Source organism: Mustela erminea, chromosome 2, assembly GCF_009829155.1.
Source record: "Mustela erminea isolate mMusErm1 chromosome 2, mMusErm1.Pri, whole genome shotgun sequence".
Classification (NCBI taxonomy): domain Eukaryota; kingdom Metazoa; phylum Chordata; class Mammalia; order Carnivora; family Mustelidae; genus Mustela; species Mustela erminea.
This window is the reverse complement of record NC_045615.1, coordinates 69,085,372-69,109,320: the sequence shown is the minus strand read 5'-3', so window position 1 is coordinate 69,109,320 and position 23,949 is coordinate 69,085,372. Positions and strand designations below refer to the sequence as shown.

Here is a 23,949-nt window from a genome sequence, read left to right as displayed (position 1 = left end):
TTGATTTAATAGACCGCTAGATTCTCAGATCTGCCTCTGCATTTAGTCTGAAATTGAATTTCGCAACATTATACATACATAACCCTGGGAGACCACTATGCATGTCTGAAGAAATAAGAGTGAAAAGGCAAATAACATCACGGAAGCAGTTTTGATTTCAAGAACCTTGAAAAAGTCTTGGGAACCTCTAAGAATCTTTGGACTACATTTTGAGCACAGATCATGATTTCTGTGTAACCCAACAAATTTTTTCCTTGCCACTGACGACTGAAAAGCTCAAAATGATTTTTGTTGTTCAGTTAACTTTTCAGTTTTCTCTTTAGATTTTACTTCTTTCAACCCTGCCTTGCCTTTTACTACCGAGTTTTTTTAAGATTGATTTTTTTTTTTTTTTTAATTTAAAATAACCATAAACTCTATGCCCAGTATGGAGCTTTAACTCAAAACCCTGAGATCAGAGTCACATGCTTTACCAACTGATTGGGGCAGGATCCTTAATGTTTTGTTTTTATCGTATGGTAACTTTTACTTCAATAAAGGATGTCTAAATATTTTTTATATGTAGGAAGGGTATAAGAATATGTAACATTAAATAAATGTAAGTAGAAACCATTTCTTTTGTCCTTTTGGAAATAAGGTACTATATACTCATCAAAAGATGAAGAAGTCAAAAGTATGGCAAGATGGAATTCTGAAGATCACTCACTTAGGAAACAAAGTAAGTACAAAGCAGTTGACTCAAAAGCTAGATTCTTGCCTTTTGATTGAATATTAAGAAGACTCTGTAGATGGTAAAATGTTGGCTATGTCCATAAGCTGATATGGTATGAAAACAGAAGTTGTCCAATAATTGCCACATTATGGTGATTAATTTGTTAAAATTAAAATTTGTAAAAGTTCAGTAAATAGTATTTACTTTGTTTTGATTTTTAAAATTTGAAATGGATTTTCTGTAAAGTTTTTAGGTATTTTGAAACATTTTTATCTTTGCAGAAAATAAGAGTTTAATGGTACAAAAAACCTTTTAAAATATATTTCAAACACTGTAATGCTCAGAGTGAGATGGTACATATAGAGTTTGACACACCGTTTTAGGAAAGCTGCCAATTTCCAAAAATTTTGTAGAATTCTTCTATTTTCACATTTTCTTTGAATCTTACTTTGGTTATGATATGATCCTGTCAGTCTTGAGAGAATTATTTACCTGGGTGATCTTTCACTTTACTAGATATAGTGATCCTTCTTTATGTGCTTTTTTCTCATCCCAAGTATCGCCAAATTGTAATTTTCTCTTACTAGTTCTTATGACCTTATGCAACACTCTTGGCTGTTCCATTCGTCATAATAATTCTTTGTTTGACTTCTGTGACACCACATTTTCCTGAGGTTGCTTACTGATATCTTAGTATTTTCTGTGGGCTCATTCTCTTCTCCAACTTTGAAGTTTTCTTTAGAACTCAGCCATATATGTACTTACACAGAAATGTAAATCTTTCTTTTTTAATCTTTTCTTTTTAAAGATTTTATTTATTTTTTTTTTTGAGAGAGAGTGAGAGACAGCACGAGGTTGGGGAGTAGACAGAGAGGGAGAAGCAGACCCCCAACTGAGCAGGAGCCTGGTCTATCCGAGGACCCTCAGATCATGATCTGAGCCAAACACAAATGCTTAACTCACTGAGCCACTCAGATCCCCAAATCTGTGTGTTTGTCTGTGTGTGTGTGTGTGTGTGTGTGTGTGTGTGTGTGTATGAAGAGAAAGGGAAAAAAGAAATTTATTCTAGGGAATTGGGTCATGTGATTGTGGAGGCTAACAAGTGCCAAGATCTGTGGTTGGTAGGATGGAGACCCAACAAAGCCAATTGTGTAGTTTCAGTATAAAAGAGGCAGTGTTTCTGATTGAATCAAAAGGCAGAATACTTATATCCCAGCTTAGGGACAGTCAGGCAGGAGTTTTCTCTTACTCAGTCCTTACACTGATTGGATAAGGCCCACCCACTTAGGGAGAGCAATCTGCTCCATTTACTTATTATTTTTATTGAGGTATAATTGACATTTAACATAATATTAGTTTCAAGTATACAACATAATGACTTGATATTTGTATACATTGCAGAATGATCCCAGTAGGTGTAGTCACCATCTGTCACCATACATAGTTAACAATATTTTTTTCTTTTATTTTTTGATAAGGACTTTTAAGATGTACTCTTAGCAACTTTTAAATATGCAATGCAGTGGGGCACCTGGATGGCTCAGTCAGTTGAACAGCTGCCTTTGGCTTGGGTCATGATCCCAGGATCCTGGGATCAAGTCCTGCGTTGGACTCCCTGCTCAGTAGGGAGCCCACTTCTCCATCTTCCTCTGCCTGCTCCTCCCCCTACTTGTGCATGCTCTCTGTCTGTCAAATAAATAAGTAAAATCTTTAAAAAAAAAAGCAATACAGTATTATTAATTATGGTCATCAGGCTATACATTGTTTATTTTATAACTAGAGTTTTGTATCTTTTGACTCCCTTCATCTATTTAGCAACACCCCCAGTGCCACTCTCTCCCAGATCGATTTTTTTAAAAAGCTTAAATTGTCATCTGCCAGACATGCTATAAATGTGTCAATTTAGTCTACATAACTCCACTTTTAGAGTACTATTTTTGTATATATTTTACTGAGGTTGAAACTGAGACACAGAAAGATAAAGTAGTTTGTCCATAGATCTCACAGCTAGAGAGTGGAGGAGTCATAATTAACCCTAGCCTTTTTGGCTCCAGAGCCCATATCCTAACCAGTCTATTATAGTTTCTCTTAATACTACAGAATTGAAAGAACAACTTTATTAGCCCTACTCCTCAGCAGTTATAGATCTCCATATTCTTGTTTATTTATTTTTTTATTTTTATTTTATTTTATTTAGGGATTCCTGGGTGGCTCAGTAGGTTAAGTGTTTGCCTTCGGCTTAGGTCATGATCCCAGTGTCCTGTGATCAAGCCTGGTGTTGGGCTTCTTGCTCATCAGGGAGCCTGCTTCTCCCTTTGCCTCTTTTGCTACTGCCCTTACCCCTGCTCATGCTTGCACTCTCTCTCAGACAAATAAGTAAGTAAAATTTTTTAAATAATTAAATTTTATTTAAATTCAATTAATTGGCATAGTGTATTATTAGTTTCAGAGGTAGAGTTCAGTGATTTGTCAGTTACATATAACACCCAGTGCTCATTACATCACGTGCCCTCCTTAATGCCCGTCACCCAGTTACCCCATCCTCCCACCTGCCTCCCCTCCAGCAGCCCTCAGTTTTGTTTCCTATAGTCAGGAGTCTTTTGGGGTGCCTGAGTGGCTTAGTTGGTTAAACATCTGCCTTCAGCTCAGGTCATGATCCCAGAACCCTGGGATCAATCCCCATGTCGGGCTGTCAGCTCAGCAGAAAGTCTGCTTCTCCCTCTCCCTCTGCTGTTCCCCCTGCTTGTGCTCTCATTCTCTCTGTCAAATAAATAAACAAAATCTTTTTTTTTTTTTTTAAAGATTTTATTTATTTATTTGACACAGAGAGAGAGATCACAAGTAGGCAGAGAGGCAGGTGGGGTCGGGGGGAAGCACACTCCTTGCTGAGCTGGATCCCAGGATCCTGAGATCATGACCTGCGCCGAAGGCAGAGGCTTAACCCACTGAGCCACCCAGGAGCCCCTAAATAAATAAAATCTTCAAAAAAAAAAAAGTCTCTTATAGTTTGCCTCTCTCTCTCTGATTTCATCTTATTTTATTTTTGCCTCCCTTCCCCTGTAATCCTGTGTTTTGTTTCGTAATTCCACATGAGTGAAATCATATGATAATTGTCTTTCTCTGATGGACTTACTCCATATTCTGTTCTTACTCCATGTATTTATCACTGTGAAGTTATCAATAGGAGCAGCTTTTCAATGTAGAAAGGCTACTTATTTGTGAATTAACAATTAAAACAGAAAAAGAAAAACTAGTTTTACTTTAAGACTTCAAGTTCATTTTACAAATCCGATTAACTTCAGTTTAACTTTCAGTGGGCTTAGTGTTCAGTCAACTTAAGTTGAACAAGCTAATACTCTTTTTAAAAAATATTTATTTGAGAGTGAGCTTGCAGAGGAAGAGAGAGAGCATGAGTTGGGGGTGGGTAGAGGGAGAGGGAGAAGTGGGCTCCCAGCTCAGCAGGGAGCCCAATGTGGCACTCAATCCCAAGACCCTGGGATCAGGACCTGAGCTGAAGGCAGACACATAGCCAACTGAACCACCCAGATGCCCCACTAGATACTTTTTAAAAATTATTATTTTATTATTATTATTTTATTTATATATTTTTTTGAGAGAGTGAGAGAGAGAGAGCGTTGTGAGCGTGAGTGGATCAGAGGGAGAGGGAGAGGGAGTGAGAATCCCAAGCAGGCTGCACACCCAGTGCAGAGCTTGATGCAGGGCCCCATATCATGACCCTGAGATCACGAACCGAGCCAAAAGCAAAATCAGGTGTTCAACTGACCGAGCCATCTCGTTGCCCCAAGCTAGATACTTTTAATAATCAAAATATCAACAAACATAACATTTTAAATATTTTAAATTTATAAATTTATTTGATTTTTTTCAAAGATTTTATTTTTAAATAATCTTCATTCACAATATGGGGCTTGAACTGACAAACCTGAGATCAAGAGTCAAATGCCCCTACCAAACCAGCCAGTGCTACCCTGCCCCCTCCTTTTATTTATTTATTTTTTAAGGTTTTATTTATTTGACAGAGAGACACAGCGAGAGAGGAAGCACAAGGCGGGAGAGTGGGAGAGGGAAAAGCAGGCTTCCCACCAAGCAGGGAGCCTGATAGGGAGCTCAGTCTCAGGACCCTAGGATCATGACCTGAGCCGAAAGCAGATGTTTAAAAACTGAGCCACCCAGATGCTCCTGTCCCCTCCTTTTAAAATAATCTCTACATCCAACTTGGAACTCGAACTCACAACTCCAAGATCAAGAGTTGCATGTTGTATTGACTGAGCCAGACAGCTGCCTCTAAGTTTCTTTCTTTAGCATTTTAGTTTCCCTAACAAACAAAACCTCCCAATTAAATCCTTCTAAGATTTTTTTTTTAAAGATTTGTTTATTATATATACATGTATATATATAGAGAATGCATGCACTTGTGCAAATGAGGCAAGGTGCAGGAGAGGGAAAATCTGAGGCAGGCCTTGCCCTGAGTGCAGAGTCCAACTCAGGACATGATCTCACGACCTTGAGATCATGACCTGAGCCAAAATGAGTTGGATTCCTAGCCAAATGAGGTACTCAGGCACCCCAACATTAAGATTTTGAGTTCTATTTTTAACTTAATGAATTTACAGTGTAATAGGAACATCTAAGTAATTGGCTTCAGACACCTGGAACTCAGGAAGGTTCTGGGCTACTAATACTGATTGGGAGTATGTGGCATTTAGATGATATTTGAAGCTTCTGGAGTGGATTCATACATTTATTTCTATTAAAGAAATAAATGTATGAATCCTTTAACCTGTTAGGGGTTACACACTATTCTAGGGATACAGAGGAAACAACATGTGAACCCTGATATTTCGACTTCGTAGAAATATGGAGGTTACAAACCAGTAAACTAAATGAATATGTTTGTCTAGTGGGTTAGGCAGACAACAAGGAGTAGAGTGAGCAAGGATGAAAATGGAGATCAGGGGGATTATGTAGGCCTTATTGGTCATTGTAAGAGCTTTTGTTCTTATTCTTTGGGAGCTGTGGAGACATTGGGAGGATTTGAGCAGAAGAATGATATGGTCTGGTTTGTGTAGATGATATCACTCAAGAATGGAGTATAGAGGGGTGCCTGGGTGGCTCAGTCCATTAAGCATCCAACTCTTGATCCTACCTCAGTTCTCACTCTCAGGTTTGTGAGTTTAAGTTCTGCGTTGGGCTCCACACTTAGTGTGGAGCTTACTTAAAAGACAAAAATGGAGAATATAGAATATAAAGAATAGAGGGGAAAAGATAGAGCCTTTGTAAACGCTGATCTTTTAAATAGCTATATTGAGATATAATTCACATGGTTTTCAGTTCACCCCTTTAAAGTATTCAGTTCATTGTTTCTTTGTATATTCACAGAATTTTGGAATCATTACTATAACATAATTTTAGAACATTTGTAACCCCCAAAAGAAATCCTATACCTGGTTATGGTTACTCCTTGGTACCCACCTCCCAGTCCTAAGCAACTACTAGTATACTTACTGTCTCAGTAGATTTGCCTGTTCTGGACTTCTCACATAAATGGAATTGTACAATATGTGGTCTTTCATTAGATGACTTCTTTCATTTAGCGTGTTTTCAAGGTTCATTCGTGTTGAAGCATGCTTTAATACTTTATTCCTTTTATTGCTCAGTAGGAGTCTATTGTGTGGATATATCACATTTTATTTATCCATTCCTCAATTGATACACAATAATCCAATCAAGTTGTTTCCTCTTTTTGACTGTTTATGACTAATGCTGCTATGAACATTTGTGTGCAAATTTTTGTGAAGACGTAGGTTTTCATTTCTCTGCATATGTAGAGTGGAGTGGACTTGCTGGATCACATGGCATCTCTCTCTTTACCTTTTTAAGGAACTGCCAAACTATTCTTCAAAGTGATGGAAACAGCAATATTTAAGGGACTGGTGGAGAAACTGCTATAAAAAATGGCTAAGTATACAAGGAGAAAGCCAGAAAATTAATTACCTTAACTTCCTTTTTCTCCCTTATAGCTTCCATTCAACAAATTTTATTCCTTATACTTTATACAAGTCTCTTATCCCAATGCTGATGACTTATTTCAAGCACTGATCATCTCCCCTTATCCCCCATGCCCCATCTTTTTTTTTTTAAGATTTTATTTATTAATTTGAGAGAGAGAGCGCGTGCGCACACACAGAGGGAGAAGCAGACTCCTTGCTTAGCAGAGGGCCCAGCTCTGGGATCCATCCCAGGGCCCTGGGATTATGACCTGAGCCAAAGGTAGATGCTTAACCAACTGAGCCATTCAGGCACCCCATTTACTCATCTTGCTTCCTGTTTTGCCCTCTCAGGCATTCCAATTCTGTTTTCTTCCAAGTTCCATTCCAGGAACCTCCTGGTAGAGATTAAGTTCATGAAATTCTGATGCATAACCTTTGCTGTCTTCCACTGACTGAAGAGTTGCTTAGGAAATATACGAAATAGATGTACTTTCTAATGCAAAACAAAGAGGGTAATTCATTCATTTTAAGATTTACTTATATAACCGTGTTTGATTTTTAAGAAGATGTTTAAGAAAAGCAGAATTATATATTTTTTAATATTTATTTTGTTTTGATATAGGCAATTTTATATGATGACAAAGGAGGATGTTTGGAGAGTATATTTCTTAAGTGCCTTGAGGTATTTAATGTTTCTATCTTATTTTTAAGTTACTTAAATCTCTGTATTTAACTTAAAAAAATCTCTTTACTTCCTTTATGAATATTGTTAAAGAGTATAGTCATGGTATTAATGGTATTAATTATAGCTAGTACTTCTTTAACATTTATTAGCCACCTCTGTGGTAAAAACTTTTAGATATTGTTTCATTTAATCTTGAGACAATTCTTGTGATTTTTTTTTAGATTGGGAGTACAGTACTGAAAGATTCAATTACTTGCCCATATTCATAGAATTGCAGTGGTAGGGCTGGGATCTGGACCCCAGAAACTGACTCTGTAACCTAATTGTATTACATGGTCTCAATAGGCTGAGAATTATAATGGGTAATATTTTCAGAAATTATTCCTATATATAATATTTTCTCAAATACTCTGTTTTTCCTTTTGGAGAAAGAAAAGGAACTGAAGGCATATTTTAGTGTAAAGAATAAGGATATTAAAGTTTGGTCATTCTGGGTTCATATCCCACTTTTAGATGCTTCCTAGCTAACCTAGCTTCTCTTGTGTCTAAATTCTGTGCTGTAGTACATAGACCATAGGATAGACTTTACTGTGTTGGTCTAAAAATTAGAAATAATTTATGTGAACTTCAGTTTAATATGGTCATTTTAAAAGTGTTAGTGTATATATACTTATTGTGTTGATTTTGGCCATGGTGTTAAATTTTTAAAAAAATTTTTTGTGGAATTAATAGTGGTTGTGGTATTTCCGTATTTACCAAAAAAGTCTATAAGAAAGCACTATCTTAGTAGATGGTTAATTGGGTCTAACTACTGTTGTTATTATTTCATTTTAAATTATTTCATTAGGAAAGACTAAGCATATTTTCTGTGATAATACACAGATTTCGTGTATTACCAACTAGGCTGATAATCTTATTTTTTTTTAAAGATTTTATTTATTTGAGAGAGAAAGAGTGAGCAGGAGAGAGAGAGACCATGAGCAGTGGGGAGAGGCACAGGGAGGCGCAGACTCCTCACTAAGCAAGGGAGCCTGATGTTGGGCTCCATTCTAGGACCCTGGGATTATGACCTGAGTCAAAGGCAGACACTCAACCGACTGAGCCATGCAGGATACCTGATAGCTCTAATTTTGCTATATTATTATCCTTTTTTATGCTTATTGATAGTTAACTAGTCTATAATAATAAATGAAGATTTAAATATTGATTCATATGTTTAATAACTATTATCTTTTGTGCCTTGCTAGTGCTAATGACTTACTAGAACACATGAACAAATAATTAGATGTACGTGATTTTAAATTTATTCTTTTAAAATTTAGGTGAAGCCTGGAGATGACCTAGAAAGTGATCGATACTTAATCACAGTTGAGGAGGTTAAAGTTGCTGGAAACATAGCTGTTAAACAGGATGTCATTAAGGAAGCATCAGAGTTAAATCCAAGGAGATTAATATCCTCTGGCCGGTCCCTTGGATGTCAGCCTGCTGGTCTAAAAAGAAAGTTTACTGTAAGTTTCTCTGTTGAAAATAGTAAATCAGTATATATTTCTAATATTATTTCAAGAAGTAGTGAATTTGAAACTATTGTACTCTATCATTAAAATGGTATTTCATAATAAATGTTTAGGTAGTGAGGAAGTAAATCCTAATTAGAAAACTCTTAATACAAATGAGTATTTACATTTTAATCTTGCAAATTTTATATATTTATTACTTTACCTTGCAAAATAGACCCATTCCTTTTTCTTTTCTTTCCCTTCTTTTTTTCCCTTTTTTAAAAAAGCCAGTCCATTTCAAAGTTTCTTTATAGATAACGGAACAGCTAATAATTGTTTTAATATTTTTAGGGTTTTCGAGGACCACGTCAAGTGCCAAAGAAAATGATTATTACAGAAAATGGTGAATCCACAGAGTCACTTGAGGCTAAGAAACCTGGCCCTATTTTTCTTTCTCCCTTCTATAGCGCACCTCCTTTGTTTTCTACTGCTGGCAAGAAAGATATAAATAATATGCCAAGAGACCCTGAGAACAGTGTCACTTACAAAGACAGAGAGACAAATGGCTTACATTTTTCTTCGGTTGTCTCTACTCCATCCTTCAAGAATAACCCAGAAATGAAATGTGAAGAAAATTACTTTTGCTCTCCTGTCTATTCTGTAAATAAGCATTCAGATTCTGGACTGACCAATGAGATCTTAAAAAAAGATGGTTTGACCTCTCACTGTTTCGGAGTTTCACAAAACATCAGAAGCAAAGCACAGATATTAGCTCTTCTGAAGTCCAAATCAACTGGTACATTTGAAGAACTAAATTCTGGGACTACAGAACATCTCCCTCAGATACAACTACAAGGAAGTGTAAACATTCCTATTAAACCAAAGTGCATAGTTGAACAAGAAAAGTGTGCTCAGACGAAAAGCACAGACAGTTCACACCACCAGCATCAATCAGAAAATACCATGAGAAATAAAAGTCGATGGGCCATGTATTTATCCTCCCAGAGCTCACCTGTACATTCTTCTACTGAAGATGGAAATAATATAGAAAGGAAACCAAAGGCCCAGGGAGACAATACAAATTTAGATTTGAAAGACCTTTTGGTACAAGAGAGGATACAGGTCTCTGAAACATGTGCTGAAAAAGGTAAAAAGTATAATGAAGTCAAGCCAGTAGATGATAGTGATCAGTCATTGGATCAGGAAGTAAAATTGGAAATTCCTTCATTCTGTAAAAGCAACAGCTTACCAGTTACTTGTAGCAGTGTGGAGTGTGATGGCTTATTATCAGAATATGACATTAAAAAGAATAATAAGATACCTGTTAGTCAAAATGACAAGATGTGTTTAAAAGGATCAACTCTCGGTAGAGAAAATGCTCAGGAGGTAAAGAAGTATGAACGGCCAATCTCATTCCTGCCAGAATCTGGACATCTGCAAACTGAGTCTTCTATAGCTAACAATTCTAGGATCTCTGATGACTTTACCAATGTGCTTTCTAAAAGTAATACTGATAATGGAAATCATAACAGTATTCCTGAACCTATGAGTAATGTAACACAGCCACTTGTGGAGGTGAGTTTTAATCTGAACAATTTTGAAACCAGCGACACTGAGGAGGAATCACAGGAAGACAACAAAATTTCCCAGGATTCAGAGGGTTGGGTAAAGGAAACTTTGGTTAATGACAGCAGTTCGAGTGTTCAGAAGAGATGTGAAGATACAAGCTGTAAGAAAATTGGCAGTGAACATTTGTCTCTTTTAACATCTATTGGGGATAAACATACAGAGACATTTCCTATTAAAGAGACTCTGCTGTCAGAGTTTTGTGATAAAGCTTGCGTAGGTGTTGACAGAGAACCTTGGAAAACTGGAAACGTTAGAAAAGAAATAGAAGAGTGTAGTGATATATTAAGCAGTTTTGACTCATCTTTAGAGGGGACTGATGATGTATCTCTAGATAATAATGAAAATGCTAATAAATCTATTCAAAAAGTCAGAATTAACTATGATAATGCTTCACTACAGAATAAATCTAAAGATATAAGCTCAAATTTACATATAGCCACTGATCAGACTCCTAAAAACAGCCCATTCTCAGAACAGGCTGAGCCTCAGCCTTTAATTATGGGAAGTAACTTAGACAAAAATGATGAATGGCTTTTACTGTCAACGTCAAGCAGCGACATCAGTATCCAAGAATTAAATGTTAATCATAATCACTCTGAAGAATGTGTTGCTCTTGATAAATCAAGTACCCAAGTTTCTAATTCTTTGTTTTACCCTCTGGGAAAAAAGCATCCTATTTCCAAAGACATGGAAGCATATATTCCTGAATCTGAAGATTTGCGAAGGATTAGAAGTTTAGACCATGACCATGTTGAAGTAGAAACTGATGGAGAAAGCAAACAATATTGCAATAGTCCTAGAAATCCTTCAGAACTCTCTGGATTAGTAAATAACATTTCCATTTTAAAGTCATTGTCTGAACACAGTACGGCTTTAGAAGGCTTGGAAATATTGAAAAAGAAAAGTACTACCTTTAAACAACAAGGAACTCTGAGCCAGATGACTGATGAACCAGATAACAATCCTGAAGGTTAGATTGGCATATTTGTTTTGGATTGTTTTCTGAATAGCTCAGAGGTTGGAAAGTATTTGTTTTGGAGGCTACATTAAAGAATTACATAGTAAATTAAAAAAAAAATTTTTTTTTTAAAGAGAAAAAGAGTGTGCCTGGGGAAGAGTGTGAGCAGGGGAAGGGGCAGAGGAAGAAGGAGAGAGAGAATCTTAAGCAGGTTACATGTTCAGCACAGAGCTGACACAGGGCTTGATCTCATGACCCTGAGATCATGACTTGAACCAAAGACGTTTTGTCTACTGAGCCACCCAGGTGCCTAAGAATTAGATAGTATTTAAATAGGCAATATGTGTACTTGGTAAAATCAATTCTAATAGAGGATAAAATGGTGAAAAGTAAATCACCTTTCTAGTATAGTCCCTCAGTGCACTCCTAAGAATTAGCTAGTTTCCTTCCAGGGTATCCTTCTGGAAATAAGCATATACAGGCACATATAAGCAAGTATGTATGTGAATATCCATTCCTATCATACATTTTTTAAAAAAGATTTTATTTATTTATTTGACAGAGATCACAAGTAGGCAGAGAGGCAGAGGGGAGGAAGGGAGGGGGGAAGCAGGCTCCCTGCTGAGCAGAGAGCCCAATGTGGGGCTCGATCCCAGGCCCCTGGATCATGACCTGAGCCGAAGGCAGAGGGTTTAACCCACTGAGCCACCCAGGTGCCCCCAATCAGACATTTTTGAACATGTGTTAGGAGATACTTTTTAAAAAATAATCATTAGTTCATATTGATCTCTCTAATTCCAGTTCTTAAACACTGGGTTCTTCCTGTCTTCCTCAGTTTCACAATTGTATTTCTTTACTACCAAAATGAGAAGGGGCCCTGGTTCCCAACAACATTAGTACGTTTACTTCCTCAATTCTATAATACGCATCAAATGGCTTCCAAATTTTTACACTAGTATTACTACTAACAAAAAACCTTTACAAATGTGTAAAGTTTACAAATTCTTTTTCTTTTTTTCTTTTCTTTTTTTTTTTTTTTAAGATTTTATTTGAGAGAGAGTAAGAAAGAGCCTGAATGGTGGGGAGGGGAGAGTGAGAAGCAGACTCCCAACTGAGCATGAAGTCCAGTGTGGGGCCCCATCCCAGGATCCCAAGATCATGACCTGAGCTGAAGGCAGATGCCTAACTGAGGTACCCAGGCACCCCTCTTTTGGTTTGTTTTTGCAATATATCTTACTGAAAATACATAGAGTATTAAGTTAAAAAGTTACTTGGGTGGGACATCTGGGTAGCTCAGTTGGTTGAGCGTCCAACTCTTGGTTTTGGCTCAGATCATGATCTGAGGTGGTGGAATTGAGCCTCACATGCAGTTCTGTGCTCGGTGGAGAGTCTGAGGTTCCTTCTCTGTCCCTCCCCTGCTCGTGTACATACACAGGTGCACTCTCTCTCTCTCTCTCAAATAAATATCTTTAAAAAGTTACTTGGGTTATTTTCTTTAGTGTGGTTATGTTATAATTTGATGTAAATATAGTTAAATTCACTGTTTATATTCAGTATGAGGACTTTTTTGCCTATCTTTGTTGATTTATTTTTATTTCTGATTATGTAAAATATTAATCTAGTTCAGGAAACAAAGCTGTATAAAAACATAAACTCAGGGCGCCTGGGTGGCTCAGTGGGTTAAGCCGCTGCCTTCGGCTCAGGTCATGATCTCAGGGTCCTGGGATCGAGTCCCGCATCGGGCTCTCTGCTCAGCAGGGAGCCTGCTTCCCTCTCTTTCTCTCTGCCTGCCTCTCCATCTACTTGTGATTTCTCTCTGTCAAATAGATAAATAAAATCTTTAAAAAAAAAAACAAAAAACAACATAAACTCAGACGCCTTCCTTGTGCCTTTCATCCTGTTCTTACCTACCTGCTAGACAGAGCCAATATGTCATACCTGTGTTTCTTTTTGCAAAAAGAAGTGCTCCGTATTTACATTCTTGTTCCCTCCCTATTCAACAAAAGATAGTATACTCTATATATTCTTTAGCATTTTTTCACTTAATATATTCTGAAGTTTGCTTCATATCAGTTCATAAGACACATCCTCATTTTTTGTTTATATCATTTTTTGTGTAATATTTCACTGTGTGTATGAGCCATCATTATGCAACCTGTCTCCAATACTTTGCTATTACAAATGATGTTATATTAATTAGCTCTCCCTGTGTGTGTGTGCATATTGTTTGAGGTGTGTCTTCAGGACAGATTCCTAGCCACAGGGTTGCTGGGTAAATGTGTGACTTTATTAGATACTTCAAAATTCTCTCCATGTCTTATCCCCACCAGTAATGTATGAGAGTGCTTGTTTCTCCACAGTCTTGCCAGTGTGTTGCCAAGCTTTGGAATTTTTGCTAATCTGATAAATGAGAAATGGCATTTCAGTGTTTTTGAATTTGTATTTCTCTTACTACAAGTGAAATTTAACATCTTTTCATATGTTTAAGCAACATTTGTACATCTTTTTTCATGAATTGTTTTACCTTTTTGTCCAGATGTTTAATGGCTGTTGGTATTTTTATTCTCATTGATTTTTAAGAGTTTTTTTTCTTAATATATTGGGGATACTAACCCTTTATTGGTGATGTGTGTTGCAGATACTCTCTTTTATATGTCACTGGTCTTTTGACTTTGCTTATGGTATGTTGCCAATAGCATTTTTAAAAAAAGAAAACCAATATAGAACATATTAGTAAATATCAATATTAGACACATATAAATGTGAGTGAACAGTGTACTTGGAGATTCTCAAAAGTTAAAACTGAATTCTTTTTTTAAAAAATTGAATTCGTATTTAAATATCTCAAGGGATTCCTGAGAAGGATAAGTTTAATGGCAATTGATAGTTTATTTTCCAAAAAATTAAAAAGGAAAAAAATTTTCATGAAAAATAAGTAGGGGCAGACGAAATTATGTAATATATAAGGATATAGATTCCTATTATGAATTTAGTTTTAGGAAATCTTTTTTCTCATCAAGTTGGAAAGAGGATTATGGTTGAGTCTCATTATTTGCAGTAGTTATGTTCTGTTGAATCAGCACAAACACAGGGCACTTGGGTGGCTCAGCTGGTTAAGCAACTGCCTTTGGCTTAGGTCATGATTCCAGGGTTCTGGGATCAAGCCCCACATTGGGTTCCTTGCTCAGTGGGGAGCCTGATTCTTCTCCTTATGCCTGCTATTGCATCTGCTTGTGCTCCATCTCTCTGTCAAATAAATAAATAAAATATTGAATCAACAGAAACACTGAATTAGTGAAAAATGAGTCATTGTTTTTAGGGGTATTTTCCATCAAACCTCTGGTCAGAGCATTTTTATCTATTGATCAAAACCTTGTTTTTATGAGTGTTTCTATTTAAAGGCATTAATTAATGTTGATCCGTTAACATTGAACTCATGGTGAATTACACCATGAGTGATTCCTGGAAAAAACTTCCCTAAACACACGTTTTCTCCGTAAAGGACATCATAGCCTTCTTGCACTTAGGAACATTAGACAGTATGCTTAGGGAACATTTGAAATAGCAAAGTCACTTACAAGAAGCCCCAGGTGTAAAAAATGTACTAAATAGACCGCAAAAAGGATACTTGTTCATAGTGTGAGAGCTCAAGGAGGCAGAGTATCACCTTGTTCTACCTCAGCTGGGAATGTATGTCAGGAAACTCATTTTTTGTAGCTCTGGATGTCCACAAATAACCCCCAAAACACAGGGTACAGATTTCGGGGTTACAAATTTTATTAAGTAGGTAGGACCTGTGAGTAATGAGGATTGACTATTTGTTTTCTGATATCATAGATTTCTCTAGAAAGGAGTAAGTTGGTTTTCTTGTGACACTGAGAAACTTGAATCTATTTATTGGAATATAACAATTGACTTCATGGAGTAAGAATCAGTTTTACTATCAATTTAGGATATGTGAAAGTGTTACGATTTTTTTCCTGTAGATTGTAGATTTTTTTCCTGTAGATTTCCTGAAGTTTTTGTAGGATGATTGAATATATCTTAGAAATGTTCATTTAGGGGTGCCTGGTTGGCTCAGTGCGTTAAAGCCTCTGCCTTCAGCTCAGGTCATGATCCCTGTGTCCTGGGATTGAGCCCCACATCAGGCTCTCTGCTCAGCAGGGAGCCTGCTTCCTCCTCTCTCTCTCTGCCTGCTTTTGATCTCTGTCAAATAAATAATAAATAAAATATTAAAAAAAGAGAAATGTTCATTTAGAGTTTTATTCTTGAGTGAATGCAGTAAAGGAAAACACATCTATTTTCACCAAGTGCCTTTTTATTTATTTATTTATTTTAGGATTTTATTTATTTATTTGACAGAGACAGTGAGAGAGGGAATACAAGCAGGGGGAGTGGGAGCCGGAGAAGCAGGCCTCCCGCAGAGCAGGGAGCAGCATGTGCTTGGGGCTCAATCCCAGGGCCCTGGGATCTTGACCTGAGCTGAAGGCAGATGCTTAACGACTGAGCCACCCAGACATCCCCAGATGCCTTTTTATTTTTTTAATTTTTATTTATTTATTATTTTTTAAAGATTTTATTTATTTATTTGACAGACAGAGATCACAAGCAGGCAGAGAGGCAGGCAGAGAGAGAGGAAGGGAAGCAGGCTCCCTACTGAGCAGAGAGCCCAATGTGGGACTTGATCCCAGGACCCTGGGAGCCGAAGGCAGAGGCTTTAACCCACTGAGCCACCCAGCTAAAGCCTGTTTTAGAAATAGCATCAGGTTCCAAAATCCACTTACTTTAATTTCATTTAATTCTGAATTTTAACAGGAAAACAATGAAACCAGAAATGACAATGAACTAAAAATGAAGTTTACACTAGATTTAGCTATGATTATTTTTACAGTAAAGTTTTTTTATTTAAATAATCTACACCCAACAAGAAGCTTGAACTCATGACCCTGAGATTAAGAGTTGTATGCTCAGGGCACCTGGGTGGCTCAGCCTTTGGGCATCTGCCTTCTGCCCAGGTCTTGGTCCCAGGGGTTGAGCAGGTCCTGGGGTTGAGCCCCAGGTCATGGGATCCAGCCCCGCATTGGGCTCCCTGCTCAGTAGGAAACCTTCTCCCTCTCACAATCCCCTTGCTCATGTTCCCTCTCTCGCTGTGTTTCTCTCTGTCAAATAAATAAATAAAATCTTAAAAAAAAAAAAAGGTGCATGCTCCCCCAACTGAGCCAGCCAAGTGCCTCTGATTATCTTTTTTTTACAATTATAACCAATCTTTCTTTCTAATAATCACTTTAAAATTATAGTCTTCCTGGTGACTTTAGGAGAAATTGAAATGATTGAATATGTACCTTTTTCTTTAAGGAAAAAAAATCCTATTTTTAAATACATACTCAGGTGGTATGGCCTGGCCATCTTCTCCTCTTTTCTATTCTGCAGACTTGCCAACTCTCCTGTTGGCAGGAGACTCTTTTTATATGTGTTAGGACTTTTGTCTGAACATCTTTACCTCTGGCATAGCTGGTAGCTTTTTCGTGTATTCAGATCTCAATTTAGATGTCACTTCGTGTGAGAGAACTTTCCATTCATCCTATCTAACATTATTCTCTGTCATATCAACCTTTGTTATGAAGCCCTTTTGTATCATAATCTGAATTTATCGTTTTTTTTTTTTTTTTTTTAATCTTCTGTGGCCTTCCTTTTTTAAGAAACTACTGTTTCCCCAGTGCCTGGCACAATGTACTTAGAAGATAATTGAAGGTTTTTTTCTCAAACCAAAGTCAAATGCATTTAAGATAGACTCAGAAATAGCATTAAGTGCTTTTTTCTCATCTGTGTTTGCACATAGCAGCAGTGTAATGGTCTTGGCTTTATTCTAACAGTTAATATTTCATTTTTAGCATTTTTTAGTACAGGTTATTGGCTATTGAGTTGGTATTTTTCAATTAGTTTGAATAAAGAAAAAAAGAAGCATTCCTACTATTAAAAAGTAACAAAAAAATTTTCTTTTTTGAATTAAAAAAAATCAACATTTTCATATTTCTTACTTTTTTTTTTAAAGATTTTTTAAAAGATTTTGTTTATTTGATATAGAGAGAGCACAAGCAGGGGGAGGGGCAGAGGGAGACAGGGAAGTAGGCTCTCTACTCAGCATGGAGCCTGATGTGGGGCTCAACCCCAGGACCTGCAATCATGACTTGAGTCAAAGGTGAATGCTTAACTGCCTGAGCCACGCAGGCAGCCCTTTTTCTTGAATTTTTATCTTGACAATGTTTGACTACACATATACTACATAGATATACAGAGGGAATAGTCACTAAATCCTGAAATATCCAAAGTCCAGATTCAACAATTATCAAGAATACCTCATCCTGAAGTTTAAGTTATATTCCTGCTTTCATTCAGTTTTATAAGTAAGGGTTGTTTTTTTAAAAAGATTTTATTTATTTATTTGACAGAGACACAGCGAAAGAGGGAACACAGGCAGGAGGACTTGGAAAGGAAAAGCAGGCTTCCTGCCGAGCAGGGAGCCTGATGTGGGGCTCGATCCCAGGACGCTGTGATCATGACCTCAGCCGAAGGCAGATGCCCAATGACTGAGCCACTGTTTTTTTTTTTTTTTTTAATTTTATTATTTTTAAGTAACCTCTGTACCCAGTGTGGGGTTTAAACCTACAACCCTGAGATCAGTCACATGCTATACTGACTGAGCCAGCCAGGTTCCCCTAGAAATAAGTTTTTAAAAAGTTTAAAACACTATATATGAGATGAATAAAATAATTTTATTTTATGTGTTATAGTTAGGAAACCATTGACTGCAGGAGTTTTACAAGCTTTACCAAAGTTGCCTCATCTGAACCAGGATTCTCAACAGGTACATTTTTTCCCCTATATTCTTTTATTGTGATATAGAATGTTCTGTACTGTTCTTTATGATGAGACTGCAGTTATATATAGGGTCCCAAGATATCTTATCTCATGCCCGCCCCCAACTTGTATCTCAGTAATTATTTTCATTATATTCTTGGGGGGGAAAGTCTAGCAGTTCCATTTATTAAGTAGTGAGTAGTATTAAGCAATTTAGTAAGTAAGTATTATGTCCTACTAATTTAGTAAGCTTTTTATTTTTACTTTTTTCCCGTTTAATTGGTATTGTTGACATATAATGTTGTATTGGTTTAAGGTGTACAACATAATGATTTAACATATGTATATATTGTGAATATATATGATTACTGTGAGCCTTTTATCTTACCTTATTTTATTTTACTTTTTAAGTAGGCTCTTCACCCAGCTCAGAACCCAGTGTGGGGTATGAGCTCATGACCCTGAGGTCAAGACCTGAGCTGAGGTCAAGAGCTGAGCTGAGATCAAGTGTTGGTACTTAACTGACTGAGCCACCCAGGGGCAGTCCCTCATTCCGCCTTTTTTTTTTTTTTAAGTGGGCTCCACCCTGCACAGAGCCCAATGTAAGCATTTTACTTTTAAATATACAAAATTGCTAATGGAATGTTTGCACTTGTTGGGCATACATTAGAACCTTAGAATAGATTAGTTTTCTTGTTCACATTGATTCTTGCATGGTAATTGATTTTCATCATAGCAGTTTCTAAAAACTCAATTTTACAAAGATAAAATGCCATTGAAAGAGATGGCATAAGATCTGATGTTGAACTGAACTACCTTGAGTTAACAGTCATTCACTGATCAACAAATGCCAAGTGATAACTGTATTTCCCTTTAAATTTATTTAAATTTTAAAATTTTTATAATTTTTTAAAGATTTTATTTGAGAGACAGAGCTAGAGAGAGCTAGAGAAAGCATGAATGGCGTGGAGGGGCAGAGGATGAGGAAGAAGCATACTCCGTGCTAAGCAGGGAGCCTGAAGCAGGGCATGATGCAAGACCCTGGGATCATGCCCTGAGCTGAAGGCAGACCTGTAACCACCTGAGCCACCAGGCACCCCAATTTTTATAATTTTTAAAAGATTTTATTTATTTATTTGAGAGACAGAGAGAGGGAGGGAGAGAGAGAGAGAGAGAAAGAAAATGCACACAAGCCAGGGGAAGAACAGAGGGGTAAAGAGAGGGAGAGAGGGAGTCTTTTAAGCAGACTCTATTGAGTGCAAAGCCCATTGAAGGGCTCAATCTCCCAACCTTGAAATCATGACCTGAGCCAAAACCAAGAGTTGGATGCTCAACCCACTGACCCATCCAGACACCCCGTCCCTTAAATTTAAAACATTTTGTGCAGCCCCTGTTGAGTTCACTGTGGTACCCCAAAGTACCTTGTTGAGCAGTTTAGGAACCATGGTAATACTATAAAAATTATGGTACTTACTAGAATACATTGATATGCTAGAATAAATCCTCTAAATTAGTGTTTCTTCTTGGGGATGGTTAACGTATTTGGAGGGATATTCATTATATGGTACTGCTCTTTCTAAAAGACGTGTTTGAAACAAAAGAAAGTCAAATGTTTCCTTTGCCCCCATTTTGTATCTTACTGTATTGTCCATGTTACTGTTTTTTTTCCTCCTTTTTTAAATACAGAAAAAATGAAGAAAAATAAAACTCACCCTATCACTGATAGGTAATTATTATTAATGTTTACAACATTTTAGGCCCATTTTCAAAAATATGGTTAGATTGTTGTGTGTGTAAACAGTTTTCTGTCTTTTCCCCTTAATATTTTATGTTTCCTACCTTATTAAGATACCTCTTAAATATATCTTCTACTTATTTATTTATTTAGTTAATTTTTTACCTGCTTGGTAAGTTAGCTTATTATTGTCTTATCTGAAAAATCTTCACAGAAAATTATGATTTGGTGTATTAGCTCTTAGCAGGCTGCTCCTGAGCTCTAAGGAAGCTTGCCTTCCTCTGAGCTACCTAGTTTTTCTTCTTGGGCAAGGGACATTTGGGGATGGTTCCACCTCATCTTTTTATTAGCACCACGCTCTAACCAACTGAGCTAACCGGCCAGCTTCCACCTCATCTTTTTAAATTAACTTCTTTCTTAGGCTTCTTCTAGACTGGATTGTCTCATATAGCAGCATGAGCTTTCTTAACCGTATCTCCATCATGTCTGGAGTTACATTGTTGTTTTTGTATTGAGAGAGCTATTTATTGTAAGCATCTTCATCTTCTTCCATTAGTAATGCATATCATCTGCAATGTTCTGACCCATGATGAGCTTCTGATGTACTTCTGCATTGAATTCCTTGCTTTCTGAATCATAACTAGGAAATCATTTGGTAATGTGAGACAAGCCTCCATTCACAGCTCCCACGAGAACCCCAAAACTTTATTTTCAGGAGTAGTTCTGGCAAACTCTGCATTCAAATAGCAGGTGAAAGTACCAGGTTGACCATCAGTGTTTGTCACCTCCACTTCGGCTTCTGAGATCTTTTCCACGTCAAATCTCTTGAGAAGCCTGTGGGTCAACAGCAGGCCAGTATAATATGCTGTGGTATAATTTGTCAGGCCAACCTTCACACCATACTCTGGAGTTCATGAGCTTACGCTGCACAACTATCATATCTCCTTCTATGTGGGTGTGAGTAATCTGACAAATGAGATCTCTTTTTGGTTACACAGATTTTCATCCTGTAGTGAGGTGTGTTGTGTTTATTTTTATCCTGAATTACCAAGTGTTTCTGAGCATAGTAATCAGTTTTATCCTCTCGTCATCTTTGAAATTTCACTTGGTATCTCTTAAAGTAAGACTTATTCTTGACAACTTTAACAAATGCCATCCTGCAGAACAGAGACCACGTTAGCCACTTAATTACAGATCAGTAGTTTAATATCTTTTAGAGGTTACTTACCATCCTATCCTATGGATAGTCTGTGCTTTGGATAAGCAGTGCCCTATTTTGAAGATTTAAATTATTTCTAGCATTTTGCTAGGATAAATAAAACTTCAGCAAATGTTTTTGCACATAAATCGTTGTTTACATTTTGAGTTATTTCCTTAGATTTGAGTCCCACATGTGGAATTGATGATAACTTGAAAGGCTAAGAACAATTTTTTTTTTCTTTTAAGATTTATTTATTTGACAGAGAGAGATCACAAGTAGGCAGAGAGGCAGGCACAGAGAGAAGGGGGAAAAAGGCACCCTGCTGAGCAGAGAGCCTGATGCAGGTCTCGATCCCAGGACCCTGAGATCATGACCTGAGCCGAAGGCAGAGGCTTAACCCACTGGGCCATCCAGGTGCCCCTAAGAATAATTTTCTTGATTTATATTGTCAAATCTAAAAATCTTCCTCTTTTATAGTATGAATATTTATTTCACTTCATATTCACCAGTACTAAGATATTTTCAATGCTGAGACATGTAGGTGGCTTGGTTGCTTGGACATCCAACTCTTGATTTCGGCTTAGGTTGTGATCTTGGGATCGTGGGGTCAAGTCCAGCATTGGGCTCTGCTCTGTGTGAGGGCTGTTTGAGATTCTGTCTCTTTTCCTCTTCCCTTCCCCTCAGTCTCGTACTCTCTCTTCCTCTCTAATAAATAAGTAAATCTTTTTTTAAGATTTTATTTATTCATTTGAGAGAAAGAGAGAGAGAGAGAGAGCATGAGGGGGGGGAGAAGCAGAGGCAGAGGGAATGGGAGGGAGAAGCAGACCCCCTGCTGAGCCAGGAGCCCAACTTCGGGCTCCATCCCAGGACCCTGGGATCATGATCCCAGCTAAAGGCAGATGCTTCATCATTTGAGCCACCCAGGTGCCCTGATAAAACTTTAAAAAAAAAAGATATTTTCAATTCTTGCTAAGTCAGAATAATATTTAATTAATGTATAGTTTTTGTTCCTTTGATTATTAGTGATAGTGTTCTTTTGTTTTTTTATTTTTATTTTTAAATTTTTATTCTCTTTTTTCTTCTATTTTTTATGTCTAATAGAAATTTATATTTTATTTTATAACTTACTAGTACCTTTTAGTTATTCTGTTTGTATTCTTTTCCTAAGATCATAAAAGAAAATGAAGTTGAACCAAGTGAACCACTTCAGTCTTGGCAGGTGAGTTAATTTTTAAAATATAAAGTAGCCAGAATTTATAGTTATATTTATAGATATGGCATATAATTTTATATTGTCAGTTTTTTTTTTTAAAGATTTTATTTATTGACAGAGATCACAAGTAGGCAGAGAAGCAGGCAGAGAGAGAGGAGGGAAGCAGGCTCCCCGCTGAGCAGAGAGCCCGATGCAGGGCTTGATCCCAGGACCTTGGGATCATGACCTGACCTGAGCCGAAGGCAGACGCTTTAACCCACTGAGCCACCCAGGCGCCCCTGTCAGTTTTCAGTATCATTTGTAAACTTATTTAGATGAGCCTGCTGTCTTGTACAAATATCCTGGTGTGGCCAGTAGGATTTGGTTAAGTAACAAATCTGTTATCACAAATAAGTTTTTTTCTTTTAAGATTTTATTTATTTATTTGACAGAGAGAGATCACAAGTAGGCAGAGAGGCAGGCGGTGTCGGGGAGAGGGGAAGCAGGCTCCTGAGCAGGGAGCCTGATGCGGGGCTCTGTCCCAGGACCCGGAGATCATGACCTGAGCCGAAGGGAGAGGCTTAACCCACTGAGCCACCCAGGCACCCCCACAAATAAGTTTGTAAACTTGTAATCATTACTTAATTCAAGAATTGTAATTGATAATTATAGCTGTACCTGTAACTCTGTTGCCTTAAACAAAACAAAACAAATAAAATTCATATAGGGGTGGCTCAATCATTTTTTATCCTAATATAATAAAATCAAATGTATAAAATAATAATGAACAACCACATATTTAGCTTAGAAATGATCACATTCTTAATTCTTTTCTTCACTTGAAAAAATAGGGTTTAAACCTTTTCAAGGGCAGTTATCACAAAATATAAACTGCAAATAACACTGTCATTCTCCACAATGAGTTGCTATTTATTTTTATTTTTTAAAGATGTTATTTATTTATTAGAGAGGAAAAGAGTGGGAGCATGAGCAGGGGGAGCAGCAGGAGAAGCAGACTCCCCATTGAGCAGGGAGGCTGACTTGGAGATTGATCCCAGGACCCTGGGATCATGACCTCAGCTGAAGGCACACACAGCCAACTGAGCCACCCCAGCATCCCTATGAGTTGCCATTTAAAATAAATATCATATATTTTTAAAAAATCTGTTGTAATCTCATAGGAATGAAAAAGATCTTGTAATATTTTGTAAAAAAATTTTTTTTATTTCAATCTTTTTAGCATTAATATAGGAGTATATTTGCCTTTTTGTAATACCTTTCATACTATAACTTTCTGAAGCAACCTCTTCATGTTCATTAGTGATAGAAAAACTTTCAGCGGGCGTCTTAGTGGCTCAGTGGGTTAAGCCTTTGCCTTTGGCTCAGGTCATGATCCCAGGGTCCAGGGATCAAGCCCCGAAACGGGCTCTCTGCTCAGTAGTAAGCCTGCTTCCCCCATCTCTTTGCTTGCC

General features: G+C 37.1%; 1 protein-coding gene and 1 pseudogene across 1 annotated transcript in view; one reads left to right on the top strand and one right to left on the bottom strand.

The window, feature by feature from the left end:
* ZGRF1 (zinc finger GRF-type containing 1) overlaps positions 1-23,949 on the top strand; it is an 81,204-nt gene that overhangs the window by 5,552 nt on the left and 51,703 nt on the right. Inside the window, exons 3-8 of the mRNA XM_032333180.1 lie at positions 638-718; positions 7,346-7,405; positions 8,731-8,916; positions 9,256-11,503; positions 18,283-18,356; positions 22,454-22,504. Coding sequence (XP_032189071.1) covers positions 638-718; positions 7,346-7,405; positions 8,731-8,916; positions 9,256-11,503; positions 18,283-18,356; positions 22,454-22,504 — 2,700 coding nt within the window. The remainder of the gene's footprint in view (positions 1-637; positions 719-7,345; positions 7,406-8,730; positions 8,917-9,255; positions 11,504-18,282; positions 18,357-22,453; positions 22,505-23,949) is intronic.
* On the bottom strand, positions 20,318-21,240 carry LOC116584615 (annotated as a pseudogene).